At 39.3% G+C, this 19,484-nt stretch overlaps 1 protein-coding gene across 1 annotated transcript; it reads left to right on the top strand.

Moving 5' to 3' along the window:
- The first annotated feature begins 542 nt into the window (after nucleotides 1–542).
- ACOT9 (acyl-CoA thioesterase 9) lies at nucleotides 543–19,223 on the top strand. Its single transcript, XM_008947230.1, has 14 exons — nucleotides 543–624; nucleotides 5,342–5,387; nucleotides 8,874–9,044; nucleotides 9,139–9,176; nucleotides 11,147–11,230; nucleotides 11,829–11,932; nucleotides 13,009–13,082; nucleotides 14,954–15,021; nucleotides 15,768–15,879; nucleotides 17,062–17,152; nucleotides 17,640–17,725; nucleotides 18,496–18,583; nucleotides 18,771–18,921; nucleotides 19,165–19,223. The coding sequence occupies exons 1-14, from the start codon at nucleotides 543–545 to the stop codon at nucleotides 19,221–19,223; spliced, it is 1,254 nt and encodes a 417-aa protein (XP_008945478.1).
- Nucleotides 19,224–19,484: the final 261 nt, after the last annotated feature.

Here is a 19,484-nt window from a genome sequence, read left to right as displayed (position 1 = left end):
CAACCCCTGTGATTCTATGATTCTATGTTATGCACTTCAGGCTTGCTCAGAGTTGCAGGAGTACTAAGACGTGGAGAAGACCAGGCTTAGCAAATGGGACTGTGGGGGAGGCCTTGTGATACCTCTGTTGGTATATTCCATCCTCCTCTGCACACTAGGCAAGTGCAGGAGAAATGTATGGTTACGGTCACAGATGCTTTCCTATATGCACACAGACCCCTTCTGTGTTAGGATGTTGGCAGGGTAGAAGCTGGTGTTTGGCCTAAGCTGGTTGTTTCAGGGCATCTGAACAGGCAGTGAAGAGAACAGTTACCACCAGCAAATCATCCCTCCTTTCTGTTTTCAGATAAGGACAGGTATCAGGTGGAATTTTAGCTGTTTTGGAATGTTGTACTGATTTTATCCAGTTCTTACAATCAGGCTAAAAATGAGTGGGATTTCTGAAGTAATCATTGCTATTCCAAAAGTAAATCCTAAATTATTTTCATGGTGTTAGTCTTAACGACAATAAATTCTTCTGCTCTACCTATAGGTTGTACACCATGAGGAAGCTTCCTTCTCTTCTGGCTAGGACACTCACTTCTGGGATCAGTGGCTCCCCAGTGCTTCCTGACATGTCTGAAGGTAAAGTGGTTTGCTGTGCTTTAGAAGATATAGCAGTGTTTCTAAGAACTTTGTTCCTTCGGGTGATGGCCCTTCACGTGTTCATATGGTATGGATAATGGCTGTGCCCTTGACTGTTAGCTCATAGTGTAAATGTTAGTAAGTAGTAGAAAATTTCTGCATGTCGTTGCAGATGAATGGCATCAAATACACATAATCATTGAAACTGCAGATTTAAAGGCTTATCTGGTTCTTTAGTCTTGGAATGGCACGTGATTCTTTTCTGGAGAGACAACTGCTTCTTGAAGGTGGCTCTAGATAGAAAGTCAATGTAGTACAGAGTACTGTGGCAACTGGAGAGAATGGCCAAGAAATGGAGGAAATGAGTGAAAACAGTGTCTTGCAGAATTTTTAATGTGTTAGTACCTTCCATTTTGTAAACTTAGAGAAATCTTTTAATCAGATCAGCAGCATTACCTCATGAAATTGCTCTTGTCAATAGAGCTTTGTGTTAAGATTGTTTTGGTAATAACCTGAAATGTTCCTTGTTCAGAAGCTCTTAAAAAAGTTTTCCTGCATTCTGATCCCACATACGGAGGAAAAGGGAGGAGGAAAAGGGCTGGTACAAATAATTCCTTCATGGAGTTCTGCTTTTTTCTGAGTTCTTTCCCACTTTGTTCTCTAAATAGGAACCACAGGTAATTCAGTAAAAGAGAAAATGAGGGCTGTTGTTAGAGAACTTATTTTCATTATTGTCAATAAAGAGTAATTTGGGAGGCTAAAAGACAGAAACAAGGACATGGAATGTTGCATACTTGAAAATATTACCCTGCTCTTTTATTTGGATATTTGCTAATGATACCACCTAGAATGCCAGTAAAAATAGTGAAGCAGTGTGGCCATCCTGGCACCGCCTCTGATTTGTTTCCAAGGAATACTAGTGGGTTTTGGATTATAATAATGGTAAATAGAGATTCTGTTCCAAAATTGGAACATTTAAATAACTTTTGCTGATACGTAAAGTAGTTTCCTTTAATTTGGTATCCATGCTTTCACAAGACACCAAATCCTTATTCTTACAAGCTTTTCACCTGCTTCCTCCCAACTTTGGGTCCCAGATGTGAACGCCCTCATTTCTTCCATGGTTCTCCCAAAGGCTACATGAAGCAGGGCTTTGGAAGTTTCCTCTGAGATAACTCTTATCCCACTTCCTGAAAAATGCTTCAGATATTCTTTCCAAAGTTAATAGTGTTTGACAACAGTACATGGTAGCACCAAGTTTGAAAAGCTAGTTGGAATTACACTGCAAGCAGAGCCAGTAGATGAGGAACTGGGAAGCTGGCTTTGGAGGAAAGGACAAACTCAGCTGAAAACAAAGATACTGACTGTAAGTCAGGCAAGGATGGGATGCCTACAGTTGCTTACTGAAATTAAGAAATGTTCATAAATACCATCTTAGCAGGTAGAATAATCAGGTAACTCCTTGGTAGATGAAATTTGCATTTTTTTTTTTCTTTTAATTATGAATCTAACCTGTGTTTTCCATTCCACAGGACACTTACCCATTCATGTGAATGATGGTGTGTTGTGGTAATCTGTACATGTTTTAATATTTGCTATGACACTAAACTTACTCAGCTACTGTTTTTCCTTATTTTAGCATTCACAAAAAAATGAAATGCTATTATTCTTCTCTGTCAACTTGCTGAAAGCCTCTTTGCCTTCAGTGAATGGCTCTGACCTTACTTTGTGGCAATAGTGTTGCACTAGATCTCTGTCAGCACACAGTTTCTGGTGACCTGCTGGATACCACATTTCAAAGAGGCTTGTGGGATACAAAATCTCTTGGGCAGCAGCTCCTGCGCTGCTTAGCTTTGCTTTACACGTTTGGATCTGCATCCTTCACTGAAGTCCAGACCAGGCTCTCTACCAAAACTGGTGGTAAAATACATTGTAGTGGTTTGACTGGATATAACCTAGGGAGGCACCAGTGCGAAGGAGCATGGATCTCATCGGCAGAGGTGGCTGCAGCCATCTTGTCCAGCTGCCCTCCTGTCCTTCATCACAGCACGGTGCAAATAAGCTCAGACCCTGCTGCTCTGGCATCAATGATCCACTGACCTCAGTTTAGGAGATAGCATGAAATAAGCAACTTGATCATGATGGATAAATCCCATTTGCTGTAATTGTGTTGCACATATAAGACATTTGCCAAATAAGAAAAGAGCATATGGATTTCTGAGCTTAATTACTTAAATGTCAGTTGTGAGAAAGCTAATATCTACAATAGCCATATAGTCTTCCTAGGTGAAAAAAAAAGATAAAAACTACATGCTTATGAGCCTGTAAAATGGACTAGGTTTAGCTTGGCAACATTCTAGAAACACTTGTCTGCTTTGTCCCTTTTACTGTTAAAATAAAAAATATGCTGTCTAAGCCTAGCAAGTGTTTACTTATGTGTCTAAAATTGAAATAGGAAGTATTAAATGTGACTAACAAAGTATATACATGTTTGCAGGTTTTTTTGGGGGGCTTTTTACCTCTTTAGGGTTGAAAAGGAAAATGAACTTAGTTTAAACAGAGAGAAAGCACTGTTTATTCCCCCTTCATCCCATCACAGTCACACTGTTGGAAATTGAGGTTTTGTGTTCTAGAAGCTGTATCAGTGTTTCTTCTAAAGCTGAATTGATAAAATGCATGCTATGGCAGTTTCACAGTGGAGTATGAGTAACAGGAATGTAGTAACTAGTTTGTAAACAGTCCCACTGCTACTTTTGAAAAGAAGAATTGGACCTTACCCCCTTCCAAAAAAAAAACCAAAAACAAACTTGTAAGATCTTTCAATCAGTTGCTTTCATTGAAAGTTTTTTCCTTCTTAGAAATAGTAGTGAGAATCTTCTAATTTCAAAACATATTTTTAGCCCAAATTCCTAAAGAAACGAGGCCTAAGCAATCTATTTTGTCTTTGTCTCTTATCTTCTTGTCCCCTTCTCCTTCCAGAACCTTTTGTTGTTTCTGTCAGCCAAATAGATGAGCACAAATCCTGAAGAGAAGCGTGTTTCCACAAGCTCTGTGAAAGCTGGTTTCTGCAGCAGAGGTTTGTTAGGGTGCCAGAGCTGGTGTGGGGTCAGCCAGCACCGTGGCAGAGCTTGCTGGCGGCTGGCGAGCGACTGGCATCTGCGTGCTGGGTTGCAGTCCAGCCCCCGCCTACCCCCAGGCTAACCACAGCTCCTGCTGGTGCTTGTCTAGAGGGCAGGTGGAACAGAGGCAGGCTGGGAGTGCAGGGGTGGGTGCTGGGGGTGTCACAGGGGAAGGAAGGAGATGGGGTCAGCCAGCACCGTGGCAGAGCTTGCTGGCGGCTGGCGAGCGACTGGCATCTGCGTGCTGGGTTGCAGTCCAGCCCCCGCCTACCCCCAGGCTAACCACAGCTCCTGCTGGTGCTTGTCTAGAGGGCAGGTGGAACAGAGGCAGGCTGGGAGTGCAGGGGTGGGTGCTGGGGGTGTCACAGGGGAAGGAAGGAGAAAGAGGAGGCTGGGGGATTGTGGTGATGGTGGTCTGTATGCAACAGAAACTGAAATGACTTTATGGGGAGAAGGGGGAGCAGAGCTGAGTGACTCTGGCTGGGAGAGGGGCATGTGGTTTAAATACCTAGGAAATGAGGCTCTGCTTGCTCCAGGGTTCATGGGACAGCTTGATGATCACTGTGAATACTCTGACTGGGCATTTAGCTTGAAAAATGTGAGGCCTGATGGTATCTAATAACCCAAAAATATAAATGTTCAGCTCAAGAATCACGAGCAGCACTCTTTCAGTTTCGTCATGAGATTTTGGTTTTTTTTTTTGATAGTTTTGATGTGTCCCTAATTATTTTGTCCTAATATTTGAACTCTTTTGTATAAAAACCTCTGTAAATAAGCAAGGAATCCCTAGTAGACAATTCTCACTTCTGAAGTTGGGGATCGTTGATGCTTGTTTTCAGGTGTTTCCAAATAGCACATTCACTGGCCTAACAGTGATGCAGTAGTTTGGTAAATTTGATGGGACCTTAGCACACTTCATGGCCTCAACTGAGAAAAGAGCAGAAAAACTGCTTATGCAGAGTCTTCTTGAAATTTAGGAAACACTTGTGCAGAATTAGTATTAACTCTAATAGTTCAAACAGTGCTGCATTCAATTTTATAGGCCTGTCTTCAGTTTCTTAAGACTTGCTTTGAGACTGCTAAAAATTCAGGCTGTGAAACTGCCAGCAACAGCCAGTCTGCTGACATTACCTGTCTTCATGGGTGGGATTACTTAAATAGTGCTATCCTCATTCCCTGTCTCCCAGCTGCACTATTCCTTTTTATGCTTTTTTATGGCTTTCTGATTTGTGTTATCTCCAGAGTTTATGTTTAGGCTGAACTATTTTCACATAAAAATGCCTCGATCCAACCTTAATCCATTGCCTCTTTCAGCTGTTAATTAACGCTGAGGGTGTTTGGTTCCATTAATAAACACTCTGTGTCGGATATACACAATAAGCTACGAATCGTGTTACTCAACCCATTGTTGTGATATGCCTACTAACAGCATCAGTGAATTTGGCCAAACTATTGTTTCTGGGCTGCTGTTTGCATGAATTTGCTTAATTTTCCTGTTCTGGGATGAGGATTGTGCCTTTTAGTACCAGGCAACCTCACGTTCACCACTTGCAGATCTAAGCTTGATTAGCTTTGATTCTTTTTTTGTTTTTTTTCAGTGCGGAGCAGATTGAGGGATATAGTGGGAGCATCTACCAACTGGAGGTACAGTGTGTGTTAAATGTATTTTCCTTTTTAAAACCCAGGTAAAGACTGTGATTGTGGTAATGGCAGTTAAGTGTTAGCTTGCTGACAGGGGAACAAAAAAGATCCAGCTAAAAAGTAATGCAAACAAGGTTTCTGAATCGTTATTTTGTGGATAGAAACTTCTGACATTTCTGTTGCAAAAGATCTTTAGCATCAAAGGAACAAAATATCTGATCATGATGCTTAGAAGACCTTCCCATTAACTTTGAATCCAGTGGAAGTTTAAGAGCTGTAGAGTATGGCTGGAAATGTTATGTTGCTGTTATCTTTTGAGTTACCTGTTGGTGGATTACCCACGTGGTGGATTTATCCTGCACTGGATTCCGAGGCAGCTGAGCTGGTTCAGTGTGGAGCATTATGAATGGCCTGGCAGAACCCGTGTCACTTTGAAAAATGGTCAGCTCAGGATTGGGGTCTCCTTAGTCAGGAGGATCTTGCATATTTATCTTCTCTGATGTAATTTAATTTTAGATTAATTGACATATAATTTAAATCATCGATGTTTTTGCTTCATTCAGGTTACCTTCCTCACCTTCTGTTATGTTGAATAAGGCAGAGTTGAGTGTAACCCTCTACTGTTAACAGTTTTGAAAAAGTCAGCGTAGCAGTTCAGAGAAATTATATTGCTGTTTTGGTGGTCCCATATGTATTGTACTGGTTGTTAATTTTCTTCATGGCTGTGTTTGTTGAGCTCTTCTTTCACACTTGGTGCACTGATAGGGAAATGAAGAGAGACTTGCTCGGGCAGAGCATCTGATGTGTCCAGGGCTTCAGACTGGGTTTATCTAGACAGGATTATAGATGTGCTAAAGAAAATGTCTGAATCTGGAAACTTGGATTTTTGCTTAGTGAAGACTAGTATCCAAGCATGAGGGAGCTTTACATTTTCAGTAGGTCAGTTGAAAAGGGCTCTAGAAGTTGATTTTTAAAAAAGCTTTTCCTGCAGCTGAGAATGGCTGGGGAGGAACTATGCCATATCGAAATACCATCTGTGGATGGAGATTTTTAGAAGGCTTTTGGTCAAATCTGATCTTCCATCCATTTTTTTCCCCTCACTGCTCCCACTCTGGAAGGTGAGCAGAATGAAGGCAGGATCACTTGTGCTGTATGAAATCCAGCAGAAATGGTGTGCAAGAGTCTACCATGAAGAATTAAAGCCAGGGAGCCCATAGCTGGGAATGATGGGTTTCATATGGAAAGGTTTGGAAGACATCGGTCATGTAGCCTTTGAGATTCCACTTTTAAAATAGATGACAGGGGTCCTGAAATGGGAAATAAGGCCAGGCTGATGCACATACACCTAGACTGATGGAGAAAGGATTGGTGCATGTTGGAATAATGCCTTTGGCCATTAATCTTGTTAAAAGGAAACTTTGGTTAATGTTTTCTCTTGTAAAGGCCAGTGGCAATTTGTATTAGAAAGAAATACATTTTTTTTTGTATATTTATTCTGGTTTTGTACTTAAATTGTAATTAAAGCTGTTAGTCTGTTCATTGGCAATTATAGTCTATATAGAGTTCTGGCTGCTTCAGAAAGAAATAATGTCATTTCTCAGAATGTTTTCAGAAGGTATTGGTTAATACTTAGTTGAAGTATTGTTACTGTATGACAGGTACTGCAGTGTGTAACAGTATTTGTGATGAAAAAAGTTATTGTCTTGAGCCCATTACTTCTGTATCTTGAAGAATACGTGCTGAGGCTGAAGTCAAGAAGAGTTCTGCTGTTGACCTCAGAGGCACCAGGATGGGATTGGTGAAAACAGAATATAGTTAATTTTCTAGTGTCTGTTTTCTCTGTGTTCGTGGACAAATTTCTGATTCTCTTTGATTAATTTTTGTTAAACCTTTCACTGAAAGACCTTGGAAGCAAATCTTTTAAGAAGCATAAAGCTGCATTGTCTTGGACACTGCATCTTTCCTAAGTCATCTAGTGTAGACTATTTCTATGCGGTGGCATAACTTCAAACATAAACCCTCAGAGGAAGCTCTTATCTTTCTGTTTTCTCTGGACTCTGCAGTAGTCATATTCCCCAGATGAGGCAAACCCTATTTCATATTTAAACCAAACAAAACTAACTGAAATTTTCTGTTAGGCTATTACTCTTTTTGATCTTGAATTATTCATATTTCCCCAAAAACTATTAAACAGAAGAGAGGGAATATGAATATGTTGAAGTGTGACTGCTTTGTTACTCTTCTCTTCCAAAAATAAAACTCAAGCCAAAAAAGTCTTTATTTTAAATGTCTAATACCCAGAATTCATCAAAAATCAAAACTTAAGGACAAAATTTTCTTTTTGGTGAAAAGGTTCTTTCTGTTGTTTTCTTTCAATTTTTTAAAAAAATTGTTTTGTTAAACACAGTGGGGCTCAGATCTCAGCAATGCAGCATGCAGAACTGAATGAATGGCACATATCCACAAGTTCAGGATTAAGTGTGGTCGTGCAGTGCTTTATGCCTTCTCCTGCTCTATGAAATAGTTTCATAGCTTTGCATACTTCTTGGCTTTATACTGGCACTGTTGCATGTTTAACCCCTAGGTTTTTTAATGCTTTGTTGTTGTTTCTAGGGATGTTATGAAATAATACTTTATTCAGTCAGGTTGCACTTTAAGGGGAGGAACTTTGGAGGAACAGGTAAGAGAGTGCTGGGCAAGATTGTCACATCTCCTAGATAACTGCAAGGAAACAGCTTGGTAGATTGGGAAGAAGTCACAGCTGGTCCTTACTCCCTTGGGAGACTTGCAACCCCTCTGGCTTGGTGGTGCTGGAACAGCAGCTCTGAAGGGGTAGTGCTCCCTTTTCTGTATTGTTTCTTTCTATAGGTCTCCTGTATAGTCATAAGATGACTGGGCAGGGGGAGGGAGAGATTAATTTTCCCTTTCTTTTAGATTGCTGATCAATTGTGTACTGTATGAACTGATGCTGTAAAGGGACAACTCACCTGTGGGCGGTAGCAAGTCTTAGCAGATTAGCTCTCTTTGTTGTTAGTACTAACCAACACTATACATCTTCTCTACATCTTGGGAGAGATTCTAAGTTGACAGTCAATCCTTTAGAATTGGCACTTTAGGAGGAGTTGTGATAGAGCTCTGGAAGGCATGAATGTGCCTAAAACCTCAGATGTTAGTTATGTCTGATTTGTTGTTTTCAAGGGAAACCATTTTGGTAACATTCAGACTTAGGTAAATTTTGTGCATCTCTTCAGTGCAAAATATGTGCTTGCCACTTGTACACAAAAGTATTTAAAAGTTTCCTGCAGTAGCCTTACTTGGCATATCTCCTTATGTGCATTTCACCTTTGTTTCAAGGCACCCTTACTGTGACTTGATATGTTTGCTACTTCATTTTCAATTTGATCATCTTCCATATGGCATCTCTTAGCTAGGGTTGCAGTTCTGCTGTTGTGCTCCAGATGGTGGAGTGTTTTTTTTCCTTCTTACCAGGGATCATGTGCAAGCAATGCAAGAAAGAAAAGCTCTTCATACTTTACTGGCAAAACGGCAGGAGGATCTGCCTTCTAGGAGAATGAAGGATAGCTACTTGGAAGTTATGCTGCCCCTAGGAAGTCAGCCTGAAATAAGAGAAAAGTACCTGAATGTCCACAACAGTGTCAGGTAACAAAGCAACTCTGCTAAACATACAGGAAAGTGGTAAATTTAATTTACTATGTATGTGGTTAATTTAATTGGCAAAAAACCTATCTTACAGGTTTGGGAGGATCCTTGAAGATCTTGACAGTTTAGGAGGTATGTGTCTAAGCCTTTATGGAGAATGTACAAGTAATGCAGACAAAGTGAGTTTGAGAACTGTTGAACACTGGTATGCTATAGTGTGACCTCAGGGGGGGAATCACATCAGTGCACTACCTCAAAGGGCAAGGAAAAAGAAGATACTGATGCCGAAAGAGAAGGAAGGATGATAGAGAACAGACAGAAGCAGAATTGTCCAGCTTCAGCTTCTTGCCTCTACCAAAGGACCAGCTACAAGCATCACCTGCTGAGAAATGATCCTAGGTTATGAATCTGCATTGAGTGTCAAAGAAAATCTGCAGAGCAAATTTTCTATTTCAAATTAAACCATACAATTTTTCTTCTTAAAAACCCAAACGACAACACAAAACCCAACAGATAGTAAGGTGCAAATATTTTAATCTTCCCATTGAGGAGAGCAAGTGTAATATGGAAAAAGCAGAATGTGTCTACTGAGAACAAATGAAAAACAGTCAGTATAGAGTCTTCAGTTCTGCTTATAAACAGATGTAACAGTAAAAAAAACCCCTTTTTTTTTCTGGAGTTAGCTTTCTTAACTTTTTTTCTCCTTTTCATTTGTTCACAGTCTATAAAAGTTCAAGATCTTTGTTCTGCAGCTAAAATAAATGCTAGATTGGAGGTACTTTAAAATGCTACCAGGTGACTTCCTCCTTCATCCAAGTTCTGTAATTGGTTAGAAGCATTTTGATGGAGGTTTTTGACAAGGAGTAAGTGCTTATTATGGAAAAGTTCTGAATGGAACAGTTGTGGGTTTTTTTTTTTTCAGGGAAGAAAGACCTTCTCTGCATCCAGAGGGACAAAATTGGAGAAGGCAGGGAAATAAGTAAATGCATGTCATCTATCTATCAAGGGTAGACAAAATATGTAGATTATTTATATTTCTTTTTGGGACATGGAAGATACTGGCTTCAGTATCTGTTCTGAATTACAAAAGGAGACTTCATTCTGTTGGCTACTGTCCATTGATAGATCAGATGAACCTGATTATCATTCTGTCCCTTATTTTCCCTGGAAATATGTGAAAGTCTTGGGTTTTTCCTATTGCAGCACAGGATGTCTTTGCTTTGCTTGTAGTCATACTGGGTTTTGATCAGTTCCACTGGGGTTGTATTGTTTTGGGTTAATCAAGATTCTGTCCCAGTTATACAATATTCAGGATGGAGGTCATCAGTTTTCACAGGAAGGTGTAGTGTTTCATCCTTCTCCTCCCTCTCCTGGTTTTTAGAATTGTGACTTCAATAATTTTAGGGAAAAAACAAACCCTAGATTATCTGGAAGGACAGAGATTTTCCCCCTCTTATAAGTATAAACAGATACTTTTGATTAGGGGAATCTGTGTTGACTGAACATGACATGAGCACTATATAAAAAAAAAAATTTTTGCAGCCTTGCATTATTCTGAGGAGTCTATTTACTTGGATGTGTTCCTATGAGCAGAGCTAATTAATTTAAGTGGTGGTTTGGCTAGTAGTAATTACAGTGTGATAAATGCCTCTGACTATGCTCTCATGCCTGTAAGGCACAGTTTATCTAGTCTGCACCTCTTTAAAGGAATCAGTATTTGAAAAGAAGTCCTTGGATAGTGTGTATCCTTGGACACCCTGCATGAAATCAAAAAAGAAGGTAGGAAGGATCTGAGACAGTGGGCTGCAGAGGTCGAGGAAGGAGATTATGTGGGGTTGGAAGTGGAGCAATGGGTTGATTTAGCCTAAATTTCACTTTGTAGTGAACAAATTTGTATGTAACTGAGACAGCTGCTGAATCACTGTTTTCTTTATAGCAGTCCTGTGAGTTACATGTGTAAAAACGTGGAAGTCCTGCACTCCTACAGGATGATAATTTAGTTTGTGTTTTGCTGCTGCTTCTCATGCTGCACAGAGATGGTGTTGAACTGCCCCACTGAAGTTTTTGTTAAAGAGCTGACTTCATTTTTGGTCTCTTCACAGTTCTTATCTGCTACACTCACACCAAGCAGGAAATGCAGCCAAGGTCTCCCTTATCAATAGTTACAGCTTTGGTGGATAAAATCAGTAAGTGGCAATTTGGTCAGTAGAAATGGTTTCATCTGTTTGCATTACTGTTCTGGCAGCTACTCTCTTCCCAGGGTTGTTACTGAGGATACCTTCTTCACTCTCCTGTTTAATTCCTCTTGTTTTGTCTTTGAGCTCTGAATGCTGTGGCTTTTGCTGAAAGGAGGGAAGAGGGTTTTGTAGATGCTTTTCAGCATTTCATATTTCCCTTCCCTTCTAATACAACTTTCATTCTTCGTACACTTCTGTGTTTGGTTTTATTTTGGCACGTGAGTTTCTCAGCTTCATTATTGAACAGTATCTGTTCTGGTGGAGTTGGACCTTGTTTGTGTCACGTGTTCTGCTGAACACCTCTGTGGGTCTGCCATTTGTCCTGTCACATGTATGCCTACTGCCTCCTCCTGTTCTGGCTTTAGAAGTTTGATGAGGCAGAAACTGCAGGCTAGCAGCATGGTCCCTTACAAAAACTGTCTTTCTGCGTTGTTTTTGCGTGTATTGTTGCCACTTGCAGAATTCAACGACGTCTTAGAGAATCCAATCTATCTAGTGTTAGATGTGAGTGATCTGTCTCGAGAAACCTCTAATGTTTGTCTTGCAGATTTGTGCAAGAAGATTATATATCCAGACTGTGACATCAAATTCACAGGTAATGTTTCTTGGGTTGGGAAGACCTCAATGGAAGTGAAGATGCACATGCTGCAGGTTAGTTCCTGTGACTTCTCTCCATCTTGTGACAGGCATGAGGAGCTTCAGGGGATATTCTGTGTGATGACATTTAGCTATCTAAATTATATTGTAACTTTTTGAAGGGCTTGAGACAGCACTAGTGTTTCAAGGTCAAGATGACTTCCAGCAGTCTAGGTGCAGCAAGATACTCTGTTGCTAATCTTTCAAGACTTACATTTTTCTTAACTACAGTTTTGTCAGCACAGTACTCCTGCAGGAGAAAACAGATGGCTGTGATCTACATGTTCTTAAATAAGTTTCTGCGTGCTTTTGAAAACCTTTATTTTCCTTATAGCTTTGCATTTTATAGGTTTATAAACTGTAATGTTAATATTTAGACTCAGTATTAAATTGTATCTCTAGTATTCAACTTATCTACTGTGTAGCATAATTTTTGTAATAAGCTATTAAAAACTAAATCATAGGAAATAAGGGTGTAACTAGGCTACACTGTGCAGGAGGCAAAAGGAATATTAGTAATTAAATTTAAAAAATCCTTAACATTTCTAATGAATATTTACTGTTGTTTATTTAACTAAACATCAATTCAGTTGCTTAATTATTTAGAGTAACAAGAATGTGCTACAGTTAAGTGGTATTACTGGCTATAATTCATATAAATAGGTAAATTTTTTTTTTAATTCGGTTGGTCTCCTTAAGTAAAGTCTCTCTATATAGAGATAATGTTAAACCTTTATAGCTTGAACTCTTCACAGTACTGGCATTAGTGGCAATTTGGTATTGACAAAAAAATATTTTGGCATTTCTCAGAATGAAGGATGGGTCATTTTACAGTAGTCCTTGACAGTCATTAATAAGCATTCCCTGCTTAATGTTCACATTTTAGAATTCCCAAAACTACAGTTTTAATTTGTGTTACTTCCTTTTCTTTTACCTGTTAGGAGAGATCATGGAAGGGTTGACAGAATGTGAAAGTGAACAAAACTAACAGTGTGGTGTCATAGTTGATGTCGACTAAATAGCTTGCTAAGCACGTTTACAGTTTTAGAGTTTTAAAAGATAATTAGGTATTTGTTTCCTGTCTTTCTCAGCTGCATGATGGTGATTACAGCCCTGTGCTGGATGCAACCTTTGTCATGGTGGCCCGGGATCCAGAGAATAAACGGTAATTTGGGGGATGAAACAATAGTTTTCAGACTCCTGCTGTGGTGAAAGTAGCAAACACGGCAGCTTGCTATGTATGTGTGGGAGCCATATAGTGCAGCTGATAAATAAATCACATAGTGTTTTCTGCTGGCAAGTGTTACTTTCCTCTGGTGAGCTTCAGAGCATTGATTTCAGCAGTCAGATGATACCAGGAGTTGCTGTTAGTTTGGGGATATGACCCTTTATTTGACAGATTTTCCCTGTGTTTGAATGACTGGCCTGATGAATACAGAAGTGAGTGAGTCTGCTAGAAAGCCACCTAAATTCTACTAGTTGTTAGAATTAATTGCCTTCTTGCAATAAAAATGGAAAAGATTTAGTTTCAATGGTTAAATAGTCTTTGAGGGAATAATGCCATTAATTCCCTAATAGACAATTGATAGCTGTCATCACTTGCTTATGTAAGTAACATGGAACTAGTAATTATTTTCATGGAACTTAAAAAAAATTCCACCTTTCTCATTTTTCTGATTTTACTCTCTCTGTAATTCCTTAGTCATTAAACTAACAGGCTACTTGGTTTCAGTTTTGGTTTATGACTCCAGCACCAGGAAAATCAGTTGTATGTGTTACCTCTTTCTTGTATAGCCTGCAAAAGTAATAAACAATTTTTAAAGAACCCAACTACTTAAATAAGTCCTTAAAAAGCGAACAATAAGTTTTGCAAAAGGATTACCACAAATCTGATGTAATTACAGCAGATTGGCTGAGGACAAGCCTACATAGACTTCAACCCAACTGTCCTCAAGCCAGCTGTGTTTTGGAAGCATTCTGTCAGTATAAGGAGGGTATTTATTTTATGTGAAGTAAGAACATTTTGGAGAGGTAAAGGGTATGTTAGGTTGGTAGTGCCACTGAAACATGGTTGTGTGGCTTTTGGGCCATAGTGAATTTGCATCTCAGCAGCTTGGGGCTTGGACAGGAGACCTGATGTCATTGTGGCTTCAGCTGGGGAGAGGGAGAATCAGCTCTGTGGTGGAGAAGGAGCTGGTGTGTCTCCAAAATCCAAAAGTTTAGCAAACCAGGAAAAAGCAGTTTGTTCCAAGTGAAAAGATCCTCTCTGCATGCCTCTTGTCAGCAGCCCAAGTAAAGCCTTGGGGTAGGGGTGAATTGTTCAGCAGATATGTGTGTGTATATATTGTTCTGAGCATTTGTATAAATGTTAAAAATGGAAAAACAATAATTGCAAATTATGGTGAAGAATGGCTCTTGAAAATACGCGTTTGCCTTTCCTTGTGAAAAGAAAAAATTAAAAGTTATATAGTTAGGTTAAACTAATTTGTGCAGTAAAAGAAACATACAAATTTGTGCTCAGGACAGCCTCATATAATCTTCTTTGATAAATGGTACATGTGGTAAACAGCTTTTGGCTGTTGCTAAGGCTGCCATGGGAACATGTAGACATTATAAGAACAGTTGGTAGCTGTGGCACTGTGCTCTTTCTATTCCAGGAGGAACAATGCCATTCAAGTTTTGTGTATCTCTTTTAGACTGTTCTAGATGATCACATCTTCATTTGCTGAATTTCTAGACAGCTTTCTACTGGAATATTCTTGATTTTAATCTATGGGTACAGTGTAGATGCATCACCCTTAATTATACTAGATAGTGGTTGGGTTACTTAACTGCCTTTTTAGGGTTAAAGCTAATGTGATACACTCTTGGCAGTTGCACATTATGAAATAATGTATTTATTTCTATCACACAGCCAGAAGTATCTCTTTTCATCTTGTACTGTGTACGTAAGCAAAAATGTATAAGACTGTTATAATGTATTTACAGGACAAATTCTTGTACAATTTGTAACTTAAAAAAAATTTCTGTCTGTAGGCCTGCATTTGTTAATCCACTTGTTCCAGAGGGCCCTGAGGAAGAAGAAATCTTCAAGCAAGGGGAATGTACGTCATATTTCTTGGTAGTACGCACATCTGCCTCAGGTTCAACTTACTGGTGGAAGGAAGTACATGTCAGAAGTTCTGCTACTTAGAAATGCTCTTGATTTGTTTAAAATCGGATTTTTGTTCTCTCTCTTGTGTGTCAGTAGTTTAAAAGCCTGATATCACATTCTTGGAAACTGTTTGGCTAAACTGATAGGCAAGGGCACTTCTGATGTGCTCTGAACACTGTGTGTCTGGCCTCCTGCCCAACTGCAGCGTCTCTGTTTCCAGGATGCTCACTCTACTTCAGATCTGAGCATAGCAGAGGCTTTCCTAATGCTCTGGCTATTGATTGTCCCCCGTGGTGGGTCTGCTGGGTGCATCACAGTTCCTTACCTGTCTAGGTGCCCATGTTTCTTTTGGAAAGAAACTCAGAAAAAGCAAGGGGGAGAGCAGGGAAAGGAGTATTTTGTTTTAAGCTGGAATTTTAAAGCAGAGAATCAAAGAAATATAAAAGACCGAATAAACATTGTATTGATGAGGTAACTGAACTTCTGCCTTACTTTCTTATTTGATGCAGTCAATTCTAAAAGCCAAATTTCATTTTGAATCTATGGGACAGTGAAATTACAGCTTCTAACTTGAGAGGAGGGTAAAAGAAAAAAGGAAAGAGAGCTGATTCAGGGTTAAGTTTTTCAGAGGTGAGCCAAATGTAGTTGTGTTTTTTTCTTTGAACTCTAATATAATTTTTTTTTTTTAATGTTTAGTGAACAAGCTGAGGAGGATTGATTTCAGCACTGCTTCCTTACTGAAAATGGCTCCTACTGCCGAAGAAAGAAACATTGTTCATGAGATATTCCTTAATACACTGGACACAAGGCAAGAAGGGCAGGGGTGGAGCAGAACTGAAGTCTTATGAAAGAGAAAAGTACTCAGAGCCTTTTGAGTGGGTGCTCCTAAGAGGGTAGTCTGGACTAAAAGCACACATATTGTTTTCCCATTTCACCACTTAAATTCTGTGGTGTTTTATTTGAAACACAGGTACAAACTTTAAACTGAGACCTGTGTCTCTTAAAAGAGTCTGCTGTCATTGAAGAGTGTCACGTGTGTGGGGATGGTGAAAGTGACAGTGTAAGAATAAAGACCTTCCGAGCAAGCTGTTAGGAATAAATTTGAAGAACCAGGTTAATCATGTTTAACCAAATAAAGGAATGAAATGATGTTGCAGCTCTGTGACCTGCACCATCTAAGAATCTTCTGCCATGATATCTAGAAAAAAAAAACAAACAAACTGTGAGGGCAGGTACTGGCCATGTTTTGACTGGGTCACCTTGCAGTGTGTTGTAAATGCAGTAGCTGACAACATTGAGGGAGACTGTTGTTGGCATACGTCTCCTCTACTTGAGATTTGTGTGGAATCATCCAGTGCCAATAGTGAGGGAACAATGCTTAATGACACGACTGTGGTGTCGTATTTGTGGATAATTTGCAGTTTCTTTAACTTGCTATCAGTACACAATTTTCAAAACTGTTTACCAAAGTGAGACATGCTTTCCCTTAAAATTGGCAGATGTGTTTTCTATACAGTCTGTCTGGATTTGAAAACCTTGAACTGTCTGCTTGTTTGATGTTGAATTACTCTGTTAGTTCATTGTGTGCCTTTAATGCATATTATGACTTAAAAAATGGGGTAAGGCTTTTCTGACAAAGCGTCTGCGTTGGGGTTGTGGCTCATTTTTTCTTTCATGTACCTTTCTTGAGCTTGTTCATTCACATAAGCTTGAACATTAACCAAAGTTTTTGAAAGATCAGGAGTGTAGGCTTATTGCAGTAACAAAGTGCTGCTTTCAGTAATGCTTCAAGGTTGGTTGGAAAAGCCTTTAGTGACAGCATTTCTGTGTGTGTTTTTTTTTTTTTTGCTGTTGGGTTGTTTGTTTGTTTCTTTATTTAGTTGGGTTATTTTTTTTTTTTTTTAGTGTTTGTCTGCATTTGCTGTTTGTGTGTTTTTAACTTGCTGAATTCTGCTAATGTGGGCTATAAAATTTATTGCCTCTTCCAAAGGACAGTAAGTTTTCGGAGTCGTAAATTACCACCCAATTCAGTGTGGATGGAAGATGCAAAGCTAAAAGGCCTACAGATTTGTCATCCTCAGGTATTTTGAAAAATTAAGGAATTACAGAAACAGCTACTTATGAGTTGTCTTGTAAGACTAGTCAAGCCATTATTTTGCGTCACTTCTGCAGCCCCTGCAATGTACTTAGATCTTAGTTTCTTTTGCCATTTTTCTATTACCTGTAGGGTTTGCCACTGCAATAGAAGAATTTTAGTTCCTTTGCTTTCTTACCAGAGTATTAATTTTGTGTAAAGAAATTCCTTTGCAAAGTGTTTAAGTTGGGCTTCTGGTTGCTGACGTAATTTTGAGGTTTTTGTCTTATGTTGTCAAGTGAGTTGGATGAGCTCCTATTAAGTAAAGTTGCCTCGGCCATTTGGACTTTGATGTGTATATTTCAGTAGTTCTTTATCTACATCTGCATGCTGGGAGTTCTGTTAAATACTGTGCACTGAAGTGCAGACTTCAACACGAGGCTTGGAAAAGAATTTCTGTAATATCACAGTTGGAATTTTGTTTTGGCACACAGGAACGAAACATCTTCAACAGGATCTTTGGGGGTTTTCTCATGAGAAAGGCATTTGAGCTGGGATGGGCGACTGCTTGCAGCTATGGGTGAGTTGTGGACCTGCAATATTTATACAATCCAGAGCACTGTGCACAAGCCGGGAAGCCAGGTTAACCAACCTAATGACAGTCTGAGCAGAAAAGGCCTAGGTGTCTAGTGGAACCTTGCAGTATTAGTGCACAGCACTTTTTACTTGGGGAATCTGTATTTACAAAGAGTTTTGCACCTTGCTCCTTGGAGCTTGGTTTTTGAACATTACATGTCAAGATAGAAAATACACCCTTTTTCTGTGTGCTTTTGTCATAGCAAGCTATTGAGATTGACTTTTGAAGATATGTTTTCTTTCTAACCTTGTAAAATAAGACATTCTAGCAAATAAATATGACACTTTTTCATTCTGTACACAAGAGAAATGGTTTCTGATCTTCTTCTAGTAAGTACATGAGCTTAGAAAGTGTGACTGAAGTCATCATCAAGCAAAGATCTATGCCTAAGTTTGATGGAGCATGCACAGCCTGATAGAAAGCGTTTTATGCCAGTACTTGGAAAGCTGAGCCCTAAGCAGTGATGGCATGAAGATTGCCTAGCAAGTCTTAAGTCATAAGATGCAATAATGATGCAATAATGTATCCTTAGAGAGTGTGTATTTTGGTGTGTGAGAGGTTCCCTCCAGCTATTTTTGTCTTGAGTAATGACATGATTCTCTAGCGTTTCCTGTGGCCAGTGTATGAGATAGAAGATGCTGACAATTAAATATTTTAAATTTCTCCAAACACCCCTTCCTATTCTTGAAAAGAAATTTCTCTTTCTTGCTCAGGAGTTCCAGACCTTTTATTGTATCTGTTGACGATATCATGTTTCAGAGGCCAGTTGAAGTTGGATCCTTATTGCTGCTTTCTGGACAGGTAGGAGCTGATTTCTTTCTGAAAAGGAGAAAAACTCACCTTTGCTTGTAGTCAGTTTTAATCACTGCTAATGAACAGTAAGTGCATTATGAAAGCGTGTGACTTTTCTTGTTAAGCAGTGTGATGAGTCTGTTAGAGTTTTTCAGTGCCAGTGATAAACTATGAGCTGTAACTCTTAACTCTGTAGGTCTGTTACACAGAAAAAAACTACATCCAGGTTCGAGTACACAGTGAGGTTTATGATGCAGATACCAGGGAGCACAAAACAACCAATATCTTCCATTTTACGTTTATATCAGAAAAGGATGTGCCACAGGTTGTCCCCAAAACTTATGGAGGTGAGTATCCAATTAATGCATTGTTATTATAACTGTAGACAAGACAACTTGCTTTCTGCTGGAACATTTGTAATTTTAGTAGGTGAAATATTTACATTTGAGTAATTTAACAGGATTTCATGGCATACCACATTTATTTCCTGATTTAATGACAGTGTGGATTGCTTCCTAATCTTACAGCTCTGTATAGCTGCTGATGCTGAGTTACTAATGTGCTTCTCTCTCTTCTCCACCTTATTTCAGAGTCCATGTTGTATTTAGATGGGAAGCGACACTTTGCTGCAATGATGAAAGAAATCTGACAGACAGAACACAGCAGCAGCCCAGCAGCAGGCTGTCCTGTAAAGAGTTGTCACCAGAGATGGCAGACAGACAGGTGCTTGTAATCCTAAAAAAGAAAAGCACTCCAAACCCAAACTGCACAACAAAAAATGACTTTTTTAGTGCTATTGATGTATTTGCATATGTTTGGATTTTTTTAACCTCTGCTACTAGGATTCGTTGAAATTGACTTTTACATGCCAATGATAAGACAGAAGGCTGAAAAAGTACAATCTTAATTT

Source organism: Merops nubicus, unplaced genomic scaffold (genome assembly GCF_000691845.1).
Source record: "Merops nubicus isolate BGI_N331 unplaced genomic scaffold, ASM69184v1 scaffold13999, whole genome shotgun sequence".
Taxonomy (NCBI): domain Eukaryota; kingdom Metazoa; phylum Chordata; class Aves; order Coraciiformes; family Meropidae; genus Merops; species Merops nubicus.
Note: the sequence above shows the minus strand (reverse complement) of the source record. Positions and strands in the feature narration are given on the sequence as shown.